We start from the raw sequence: 11,943 nt of genomic DNA, 5'->3' as shown, positions 1-11,943 counted from the left end.
AAATAGCCGATAACTTATACTGGAATATCGGTATAAGTTATCGGCTATCTGCCTGAAAGGTGACAGATTATCGGTATCGGCCCTAAAAAAATCAATATCGGTCGATCCCCATTTCTTACCGGCAGATGCGGTTCCCGGGCGAGTCTTGGGGACGCTGGATTTCATGCTTCTCGCGCCATCTTGCAGAAGTGACAACCAGTTTGTGAAGTCACTTCCCGTTTTTTCTCCGCCCGGTCTCCGGCTCTAAATAAGAGACCGGGTGGGGGATGTTCAGAATTATAAGAGCCTTTAGTTTCAGGGTTCTTTCCATCAGTAGATGGATCAAAGGGTCTATCGGAGAATTCACCATCTCTCAGAATCAAAAGCCGCCTGAGTTGAGCTGTGTCTACTTCCTTTGCAGAAAGGAATCTAGTTTTATTGGAACCTTTCTGTAAATCAGCTTTGTGGTGTTCTCACTCCACGTTTATCACCCACTATAGGTTGGATGCTAGAGTCACCAATTACTCGTCTTTTGGGCGTACCGTATTATCCACCACCAGGCATGAGAGCCCTCCCTCATAGGGTTTTCTGCTTGCCAAATCCCCATCTGTGCTGCTGGTTAGGACGTAAGGGAATGGATAATTAGTTTTCCCTTAGTCCTAACAGCAGCACACAAATATCCCTCCCTATGAAGTACAGTGATCTCCCGACCTACGATAGCCCTGACATACGATAGTTTCAACATACGATGGCCTCTCAGAGGCCATTGCATGTTGAAGGCAGCATCAACATATGATGCTTTTGTATGTCGGGGCCATCGCATAAATGGCTATCCAGCAGCGCAGACTGCTTCAACTGCTGCCGGATAGCCGTTTAATGTGCTCCGGTGAGTGTCACTCACCTGTTCCCGACTGTCCTCTTCGGGCTCCGCTGCATGGCTGTCGCTCTCCTTCGTCGTCATCACGTCGCCACGCCGTCCCGTCATCCAATAGGAGGGGTGTGCGCAGCGACGTGATGACAGCGATGGAGAGAGACAATCCAGAGACAATATTATTATTATTGCACGGATCCCTCAACATATGATGGATTCAAGTAACGATGGTTCATTTAGAACGAATTACCATCGTATGTTGAGGGATCACTGTATGTTATCTCTTGTTCATTCTTTTATATAACACATGGGGCTAAGGGTGATCTCCCTCTTCACTGTGGCGATTGTGGGTGTGTTTATTCGCTTTAACTTAATTGGTCTTACCAGTACGCAGGGGATGGAATACCCCATCTGTGCTGCTGCTAGGACTAAGGGAAAACAAATTTTATAAAGACAGGAGGCTCGTATCAGATGCATATTCCTTCTTTATTTTGCCCAATAGCAGAAAGAAATGCAAGTGTTAACAACATAAAAAGAAAAAATGCTGGTAACTAGGTACCTAGCAACCATAGTGACTCCCCTTTCTCTCCTCCACCAATGACCACACACAGGGAGTCCTATATAAACTGACTGCAGCTCCTCCTCCTCCTCTTTCTTTCTGCTCAGTAGCAGTGTGCATATCAGATAAGTACTCTAATTGTGGTTAATTCCTGTCTCTCTAGATATCTAGGGACCGCTTCTTGCGGTCTTCCATACATCTTAGCCTCTACACCTATAGAGTTTTCATAGGATTTTACACATACCTGCTTCCACAGTTTTTCATATTTCTATATACCTGTCTTTCATCCTATTTTATCCTGCCTGGTGTCGATACTGTAGACACCGGGCCCCCTCTTTTTGTTCCCTACTTGTAGTACCTTCGGTTTGGCATTACTTTCCGTTGGGCCCGCCGCCATTTCCCCAGGTCGGCACTTCTTCTTCGCCGCTGTTCTCGCGAGATCCGGAGCGCGCGTCTCGCTCGCTCTGGTAGGGGCGTGTCGCTGACGCGCGGCTCTCGCGGGGACAGGGGAGTAGAGGGGGTGGGGACAACTCCCTCTCTGGCTGCAACGCAGAACGGGTTTGATTACCCGCTCGGCTGCAGTAGCAACAGCGGTCTCGCGGCTCTCCGGGTCGTGTGCTTCTCGGAAGCGCACGTCTCGCTGAGGGCGCGGACGTATGCGCCAAATCGTGCACCTTACTACTTGTAACTACTGGCCCTAGTTCCCTTTTATCCCCTCGGCTTCCGCACCGCTTACCGTGGGCGGAGCTTCCCTTACAATACCTGTCTGTGCAATAGACAGGATTGTATTCATGTAGTATACAATTCAGGCCTATATGTATATATATATATATATATATATATATATATATATATATATATGTAGAGTTATATAGCTATATATATATATTTATGTATATATACTGTTAATACAATACATTACTATAATTCAAGTACACCAATTAACAGATCCTGTTGCCCCCCTTTTGTCTTCACAGCCCCGTGTTCTCCGTTATACTACAAGTTCACTGTCGCTATGTCTGTGCATAATGTGCCTATTCCTCTGGATGGTGCACCACCCCCCACTTTAGAGGCAGAGGTCCCTTCCTCTGACTTGCTACAGCAACTCACCAAATCAATGCACTCAGCCATTGCGTCTGCTATGTCAGCAGTCAACGCTAATATATCCCGCTCTGTCTCCGTGGCGCTGGCTGCGCCTTGCCAAGAGGAGGCGACGGCGATTTCAGTCCCGCCCTCTGTGCCCCATGCTTCGACTCAGGCGCCCAGCCTTTTAAGACCCGGTAAGTCTAGCCGGAAGAGACGATATTGTATAGACGTAATTACCCGTCCCGTTGACTTGTCAGCTGAGGGAGACGGTAGTAGACACTCTAAGACCTCAGTACCGCCTGAGGAAAATCATGTTGCGGATGTCAGACCCCCAGCCCACGGGGATTACATCAATGGTCGGGCTTCTCGTGTTTCCAAGCGAGTTAAACCTAACTCTTTCGTAGAGTTGTCAGATGACGAATCTAACATGACGTCAGATCATCAGGGCACGGATTGGAGTGAGGATGACGAGAGCCTAGAGGAGGAGGCGGGCCCTTCCTCTGCCCCTGCTCCCCAGGCAGAATCCTCCGGAACCCCGGTGGACTCATTGGGTGTCCCCTTTTTTAACCCGGATGACATTACTCATCCTAGATCCGGGGAGTGGACGCCTTCTCCCCAAGTGTCTAAGTACATTGAAACTTGGCTACGCAGATCGCTGGATCGCGCGAACCGCAGCAAATTGAGGGCGGAATGCCCGAGGCCATCTATTGGCAGTAGTGTTGCGAAGACTCCCGATCTGGACCCCATCCTGGTCAGATATCTCCTCAAATCGGGGAAGAACCCCAAGAAGGGGATTGATACTTCAAGGGGGTGCAAGACAAACTCCTGGACATTCTGGGTCCATTGACAAAAATCTTGGACATGTCCGAACAGGCGGTGGCTTCTGGCGCCCCTGTAGATGCAGAGACCCTAAGGGGGTGGGCGTTGCGGGCGATCTGTCTGCTCGGCAACGCCAACACGGCCATGTTGGCGGAACGCCGCAGGTCTATCTTGATGCGCTTGGACCCTCAGTTGACCCATTTGGCCTCTGACGAACCGGGTCCGAGTGCAGAAGGACTGCTCTTTGGCGACTCCTTCATAAAAAACATTAATAAATTTGTCGGGCTGTTCTCCAGCCTCGACAAGGCCCAGTCCTCTCTTAAAAAGTCTTCTCAGGGGAAGGTTTTCAACAGGGCTGGAAGGGGTAGGGGTCGCCCTTCCAGCCGTGGTTCGTATTACCGACCCTACCATAGAGGAACTGTCCACTTCACGCCAGACAGACAGCACTATACACCCGCCCCACCTGTGCAACCGGTTACCCCGTTCTTCCCGACCAGAGGTCGTCCAAGGAGGGCTCGAGGTTCCACGCGTGGTTTTCCCAGAACCAGAGGCACAGGTGAGACTTTCTACCCCGCTACTACCGGATATACCGGTAGGGGGCCGTCTGATGTATTTTTCCCACGCTTGGTCCCAGATCACTTCAGACCCGTGGGTGCTACAGGTGGTGTCGGGTTACTGCATAGAATTCACATGCAATCCTGTACAGACCCATTGGCCAAGGGCCATTCAATTTACGGACGCGGACAGGGATCTGGTCCGTACGGAACTGATGGAGCTAAACCAAAAGCGTGCCATCAGGGAGGTGCCTTGGAACATCCCGGGTTTTGTCAGCAACGTCTTCTTGGTCAAAAAGAAAGACGGCGGACACCGACCCGTGATAAACCTGCGCTATCTCAACGAATGCGTTGTTTACCGCCATTTCAAAATGGAGGGTATACACCTTCTCAGAGATCTGCTGCAACCGGGCGACTGGCTGGCAAAGGTAGATCTGAAGGATGCGTACCTTACTGTGCCAATCCATCCCTCGTGCAGTCGGTACCTGCAGTTTTGTTGGGAAGGTCGCAAGTGGGAGTTCACATGCCTCCCGTTCGGCCTCTCCTCGGCTCCGTGGTGTTTCACCAAACTGCTGAGACCGGCCATGGCGGTGCTCCGAAGTCGAGGTGTTCGGTTAATCGTCTACCTCGACGACATTTTGATCATGGCTCCTACATGCATGCTGGCCAGGCGGCATGTCCAGTGGACGATTTCGCTCCTTATGGAATTAGGTTTTTTGATCAACAGGAAGAAGTCGGTGTTGTCACCGGCAAGGAACATGGAGTTTTTGGGCTTTCTGGTGGATACTCAGTCCGCCACTCTGAGTCTTCCGGTCAAGAAGTTGACCACGATACGCAAGGAGATTCGGAGTATCCTCCGCAGGACGATGGTGTCCTTGAAAGCTATCGCACGGATTGTCGGATTACTGTCGGCATCCGTCCAGGCGATATTTCTGGCGCCTTTGCATTACCGGGCCCTGCAACGTCTAAAAATCAGACATTTGCAGGGGGGCCTATCTTACTCGGACGAGGTTCCGATATCTCTGGAAGCCAGGGAGGAACTCCTCTGGTGGCTTCAGCATGTCCAGGATTGGAATGGGAAGACCTAGTGATGGAGTCGGACGCCAGTCTTTCCGGCTGGGGCGCTCGTTGCGGGACTTCCTCCACGGGAGGCAAATGGTCAAGGACGGAAACGCAGTTGCATATCAATTGCTTGGAACTCCTAGCGGGATCGTTCGCGCTCCGGAGTTTTGCAACCCACAGGTCCGATTGTTGCATTCTACTACGTATGGACAACGTAGCGGCGGTGCAGTATATCAATCGGCTGGGCGGAACGAAGTCGAAAATCCTCGCGGATTTGGCGACGGAGTTCTGGGACTTCTGTCTTCAACGGAACATTGTGTTGAAAGCGGAGTACCTACCAGGGATTTCCAACTCCATTGCGGATAGGAATTCCAGATACCTCAGGGATTCCAGCGACTGGACGCTGGATCCGGCGGTGTTCCAGTCAATACAGTCGTTGTGGGGGCCGTTGGCCGTAGATTTGTTTGCCTCTCGGCTCAATCGCCAATTGGAGGTGTTTTTCAGTTGGCGTCCGGACCCAGAAGCCGCAGCTACGGACGCGTTTCTTCAGCATTGGCCTCAAGGCATACTTTATGCCTTTCCGCCTTTTGCGATGATCCCAAGAGTGCTGTGGCAGACGGAGAATCAGAAGGCGACTTTGGTGTTGATCACCCCTTGGTGGCCGACCCAATCGTGGTTTCCACAGATTCTGGGTCTGGCCATGGACGTGCCGAGACTATGTCCGAATCTTCCTTCGTTGTTGAGGGGCCCGAAAGGAGAGTCACACCATTTGATTCTTCTCGATCAGTTACCACTGTTAGCGTGGCTGATTTCGGGTCATCGTCACTTGGGGGACGTATTTCGCAGACGGCTAGCAACCTCATTAACGAGGCATGGGCGCCGGGTACCAGATCGGCTTATCGATCTGCCTGGGGACTTTGGCTACGTTGGTGCACACGACGGGATTTGGATCCCGTTCGCGCCCCTCTAGCTGAAGTCAAACTTTTTATCGGATTCTTTCGAAACGGGTAAGGCTTATCGCACAATCAATGTGTACAGGTCGGCCATTTCTGCGCACCATTCCTTGGTGGATGGCTTGCTGATCGGACAACATCCCGTGATTTGTCGCCTCATGAGGGGGATTCGGTTCAGGAGACCGCCTTCCTCTCGTTATCAGACTACTTGGGACGTTTCTCTCGTTTTACGGATGTTCGAGGAGTGGGACGACAATGATGAGCTATCATTGAAGCACCTCTCCTTCAAGTTGACCATGTTGCTGTGTTTAGTTTCGATAAAACGTATCTGATGTGCGCGCCTTGGACGTGTCTCGGAGACAATTTGTCCCGGATGGAGTTAGGTTTTCTGTCTGCCGTCGGACGAAGACCAATCTGCGTTCGGTTTTTTATCCGTGTTTTCCGTCTCATCCAAGATTGTGTGTGGTGCGTTGCCTCCGATCTTATGAGAATCGGACCGTACCGTTTCGTACAGGGCGCGATTCGCAACTTTTGATTTCGTTTTGTTCGCCGCACTTGCCTGTTTCATCCCCTACGTTAGCACGTTGGGTGAAACAGACGATGGCGTTGGCGGGGATCGATGTGTCCGTTTTTCTCGCCCACTTCACTAGGGGTGCTATGGCGACCAAGACTTTTCAGTCTGGAGGTTCGCTTATTGAAATTCTGAAGGCGGCCGATTGGTCGTCTGAAGATGTCTTTAGGACGTTCTACTTTAGGCCTACTCAGCATGTGTCAATGTCAGTGTTGTGATTGTATTATTAAGTTGTTTTATTAATGCTTTGAACATGCATCTGATACGAGCCTGATACGATTTTCCTAGTATTATGACGGAAAATTTAGATTTTATAAAGACAGGAGGCGAGTATCATCCCTCCCATTGTACCCTACCCTACTCTATGGTATTCTTCTCTCTTTTTCAGGCTATTGAAGATTTTATCTTGCATGTCGATTTTACAGTTGGAGTTACTCGTTAGTAACATTGCTTCCAATCGAACCTGCGGTGTCCCGACGGAATCCCTTCGTTGATGTTGATTGAAGTTCCGGTGGATAGTTTGGAGATCCACGCTGTTAGTTCGGTTCCTGGTTTGGGGAATCTTCAAGTGTCCGAGAAGTGGTGATCTGTTCCAGTAAGAGGCTGCCTGACATAAAGAAAGAGGAGGAGGAGGAGCTGCAGTCAGTTTATATAGGACTCCCTGTGTGTGGTCATTGGTGGAGGAGAGAAAGGGGAGTCACTATGGTTGCTAGGTACCTAGTTACCAGCATTTTTTCTTTTTATGTTGTTAACACTTGCATTTCTTTCTGCTATTGGGCAAAATAAAGAAGGAATATGCATCTGATACTCACCTCCTGTCTTTATAAAATCTAAATTTTCCGTCATAATACTAGGAAAATCTTCAATTATTGTTAGAAATTAACTGAGGGCCCTAATTATGATCACCTGGTTCCCCCTGTAGGAGGCTTACAGGATTACAGATTGGAGCACAGTGGCAGAGATTTATCAGAAGCTGTGTAGACGAAAGCAAAATGACCAGTTGCTCATAGCAAGCTGAGTGTTTATTTTTTTTATTTTTTAGAGGCCTTTCCAAAAGTGAAAGAAGCGATCTGATTGGTTGCTATGGGCAACAGGTCACAGTTGATATTTCTCCCCCCCCCCCCCCCCCCTTCGGAACAGCCATGGATATTCACAGGGATTCCACCCACTCAGTCTATAGGATAAATCTGTGGCACAATTCACATGATGGATGTATTACAGGTGTAGTTCTTAGAGGTTACTTTTGGGTAGACATGCCTCTACCACACACTCTTTACCAGTCACCGACTTTGAGAGCGGGCACATGATTTTGGCTGAGAGAAGCAAAATGGTGGTTTTGATAACTTGTCTCCATCTACACCAGTGCTCTCAAACTGTGGTGTTCCAGATGTTGCAAAACCTCAACTCCCAGCATGTCCGGACAGCCAACGGCTGTCTGAGCATGCTGGGAGTTGAAGTTTTGCAACATCATGAGGCCCACAGTTTTCCCTTTGAGACTTCTCAGTTCCCCTCCAGATCCCGCTGTCCCACATATTTACCCCAACAGACTCCTCTGTCTTCCTTATGCCCCGTTTAATCATCCAGACCCCTCTGTCCTCCTCCCTCCAGATTCCTCTGGCAGCTGCTTATCTCTTGTGAGACATAGAGCTCTATTGATCCATCCTTGACACCTTTAATGGGATGGGGAAGAGTCTGGACATCTTCATACAGATAGTTGATGGGTCGTTCTACTTTACCCCTGTGTCCAGGCATCTTATGCCATGAAGAAGCTCTATGCCACTTCACAACCATACCCGATCTTTCTGCAACACCTGGTGTGTTTCCAAAGGTTTCAGGATAGCTCCTTGTCTTAACAATCCAGAGAGTTCCAGATCTGTAGACCTGGTTATAAACCCCTCAGTCTGAGAATAGTCTCCTAAAAACAGCAAAATGTCAGACATTGTACTTACCAAAAGAGCTAGAGGAGAATATCCTCTGCATCAAGAACCAGTACAACCAGTCCCCTTTCATCTCCACCAAAGTCTACAGTTGTGGTAAGAATTGTAGACTTTGGTGGAGATCAAAGGGGACTGTGTACTGGTTCTTGATGCAGAGGATATTCTACTCTAGCTCTTTTAAGTACAATGTCTGACATTTCCCTGTTTTTAAGAGACTATTCCCAGACTGAGGGGTTTATACCCAGGTCTACATATCTGGAACTCTCTGGATTCTTAAGACAAGGAGCTGTCCTGAAACCTTTGTAAACACACCAGGTGTTACAGAATAGCCTTATGCCTACCCCTATCTTATATAAACGGTAGCCTTATGCCTATCCCGTGCATGCTTTAACACCTTCACTGTATTTCCAGTTACCACTTCTTCAGGAAGGCTTTTGCATGCATCCACTACTCACTAAGTAAAGTAATACAAAGCCATGAGGTGGAAAGGACTGCCTGTAGAACTCAGAGACAGAATTTTTTGGAGACAGATCTGGAGAAGGAGACAAAACCATTTCTGCTGCACTGAAAGTTCCCAAGAGCTCAATGGTCTCCATAATTCTTACATGGAAGGAGGAACAACCAGGACTCTTCCTAGAGCTGCCGCTCCACCAAATTAAGTAATCAGGGGAGAAGGACCTTGGCAAGAGAGGGGACTGAGAACCCAATGGTCACTCTGGCTGAGCTCCAAAGATCCTGTGTGCAGATGGGAGAAACTTCTAGAAGGTCCAGAACCATCACTGCAGCCTCCACAATCTGGGCTTTATGGCAAGACAGAAGACTCTCAGACTCCCGGGACACATTAGATTTTTTTCTAACGTTCCCACTTTTAAGCATTGCTCTAAAATGTTTCTCCTAAGAGGGTTACTTTATCGCTTGTCTTGGAATTTGACATGGACATTGTAACCAAGATGCCTCCTTATCAGCTGTAAACCATCCTGTATTGTCAGATCTGGAAAAAGTCTTCTTCTCAGTGCCAAAAATACAGCAGTTACCCTTTGGCCGCTCTTCCAGATGGACCTGAAATAAAAAATAAAAAAAAAAAACTTACCTGAAACTGCAATAGAAGTGTTATCTGGAGCTCTATGAACCTTATAGATGTCCCACGGTCATTTAATCCCGAAGACTGGGATGGTGCCAACAAAGGAGTCTGAAGGAACATTACACTTCTGTCCTCTCTTAGGACTTTCAGGCTTGAAAGGGGAATTTCAGGGGGACCGATTCTACCAAACATGAAAAAACCCTGGGAGCAAATGTCCGATGAAGATGTCATAGTGATCTAAAGATGGAGGTTCCTCGATGTTCTCAACTTTACATGTTGAGAAACCTCAGACCTTCTATGGCCAAGAAAATTGAAGCGTTTCTGAAGGAGAACCTTTCGACAGCTTTCCATCCTATGGAGCTGCTGTGTCATCCGTCGACCAGCCCAGGTTAGGAATTTCCATGCTCTTCGCCAACAATTGCTGGCGGCCTTCTTCTGGTCTGGACTCCCACAAGGCTGGGGAACCTCTAAAACAGTGTTTCCCCACCAGGCTGCCTTCAGCTGTTATAAAACTTCAACTCCAACTTGTAGTTTTGCAACAGCTAAAGGCACATTCTTTGGGAAACACTGTTTTAAAAAGATATGTAAAAACACTTCTTAACCCATTTTCCCCCTAGTCTGTAATTTATCATCTAAAAGCCATATCTCTAATTTTTCCACATACAAACTGAATTTTTCGTCTGTTTTTTCCAATGTTTTTTCCGTGACCTGACTTTTTATCCATACAATTCTGGTGTTTAATAAGAATTTTTTGAGATGTGATGTGACCAAAAAAAAAAAAATTCTTGCATAATTAGGACATGCCTCCATCGGTTTCGTAGGGAATGAGATAGAAGCCCACAGTAGGTAGGGGAACCCCCACCTCCATAGGTTAGAAGCCCCCAGTAGGGAGGAATATTCCCCCTCCATTAGGTAGAAGCCCCCAGGCGGTAGAAAGTCCCCAGGAGGTAGAGAATTACCTCCATACGAGGTAGATGCCCCCAGAAGGTAGAGAACCCCCCCAATTAGGTAGACACCCCCAGCAGGTAGATGCCCCCAGGAGGTAACGAATCCTCCCTAATTAGGTAGACACCCCCAGGAGGTAGAGAATCACCCCTATTAGGTAGATGCCCATAGGAGGTAGGGAATACTCCCCCCCCCCCCTATTAGTTATACACCCCCAGGAGGTAGACCATCCTCCCTATTAGTTAGAAAAGCAATATGTAGGGAATCCCCCCCCCTCCCCACACACACACACACACATTAGGTAGAAGCCCCTAGTAGGAAGGGAACCCCCCAGTAGGCAGGTTTGGAATCCTCTCCTGAGGTAAAAGCAGCCAAATAGACAAGTAGGGAATCCTTCCTTTTTTGGTAGAAGCCCCTAGAAGATAAATAAGCAGGGAATCTCCCTACCCCCCCGGCAAATAGGAGATTTCCATCCAACCTATTAGGTAGATGCAACAGATTAAGTAGTTTCTCCGCAAAAGTCTCCTCCAAAAGAAAACAATAAATATCTAACTCACCTTCCCTCTGCTCCCACAATGAAGCCTCGGCATCCTCTGCTCTGTTAGTGGTATAAGACCTTATCCTTTACTTAGTTATCTGGAGAGTGCAGGACATGCCGCACGATGAAATGACATCACCACTCCGGATAACAGAGCGAACAATAAAGAGGCTTCCGTGCTGGAGCCAAGGGAAGGGGAGAGGGATTTTTTATTTTTATTTTATTTTTTTAGGTCTGTAGGTATTGGGGTGGATATCTTGGACATTTGGACAAGTACTTGTGCAAACATCCGATATATGCACCGATACCAGTATTGAGACTGCATATCATACAACCATATACTACACTACAGTAAACTGTCCCATTACTGATCTCCTACAACAGCTTACCTGAGGCAGACTGTACAAGATGTCCATATGGCAGGCAGGGAGGGAGACTTCAGAAGGCCTCCGGCTGTCATGGTGATCAATTGGTACCCCTTAATTGTGTCTCAGGAGTGCCTATAAGACCCTTCACAGGTGTGGCCCCTATCAGCACACTTGCTGTATGCCACAATTGCTTATAATCAATGCATACAGACGGTTAAACTGGAGGGATTGATTGCAGGAAGGGGTTGACTGTTAAGGGAGTTGGAACTTTACCCTAATATAGGCCATACATATAGGGGGTGCCATCTTGAAATAACCCCGTTAAGAACATGATGTTACAAGAGATTGTAGTAGATACAAGAATTGATTCTTTCAGATATGAACAAACCCTGGAAGCAAATGTCCCATAAAGAACCAGATGGAGAAGAGATGGAGGTTCTCAACTTCAATTATGGTAAAACCTCACAGACAGAAGCTGGAAGCGTTCTTCACGGAAGACTTTGAAAATACAAAGACTCGTTCGACGGCTTCAGAGGCTGTGATCCCCGTCCAGGATTCATTGACGCAGTGCCCGCACTTTTACAAGCGCCAAATATTATGTTTGATTTTCTTTCCACACT

The 11,943-nt window shown here is 48.1% G+C and overlaps 1 protein-coding gene and 1 long non-coding RNA gene across 3 annotated transcripts in view; both read left to right on the top strand.

Annotated features, from left to right (window-relative positions):
- Positions 1-11,919, top strand: part of LOC130292057 (uncharacterized) — a 15,487-nt gene extending 3,568 nt beyond the window's left edge. Inside the window, exons 2-3 of the long non-coding RNA XR_008848077.1 lie at positions 8,803-9,860; positions 11,700-11,919. This is a non-coding gene — a long non-coding RNA (uncharacterized LOC130292057). The remainder of the gene's footprint in view (positions 1-8,802; positions 9,861-11,699) is intronic.
- On the top strand, positions 2,388-7,533 carry LOC130291936 (uncharacterized). Of its 2 annotated transcripts, none has more exons than XM_056541434.1 (2): positions 2,388-3,870; positions 6,843-7,533. In XM_056541434.1, the coding sequence occupies exons 1-2, from the start codon at positions 3,357-3,359 to the stop codon at positions 6,848-6,850; spliced, it is 522 nt and encodes a 173-aa protein (XP_056397409.1). In that variant the 5' UTR covers positions 2,388-3,356; the 3' UTR covers positions 6,851-7,533. Both variants share the same exon structure in this region; 1 of them encodes a protein (XP_056397409.1).
- Positions 11,920-11,943: the final 24 nt, after the last annotated feature.

Source organism: Hyla sarda, chromosome 1, assembly GCF_029499605.1.
Source record: "Hyla sarda isolate aHylSar1 chromosome 1, aHylSar1.hap1, whole genome shotgun sequence".
Taxonomy (NCBI): domain Eukaryota; kingdom Metazoa; phylum Chordata; class Amphibia; order Anura; family Hylidae; genus Hyla; species Hyla sarda.
Note: the sequence above shows the minus strand (reverse complement) of the source record. Positions and strands in the feature narration are given on the sequence as shown.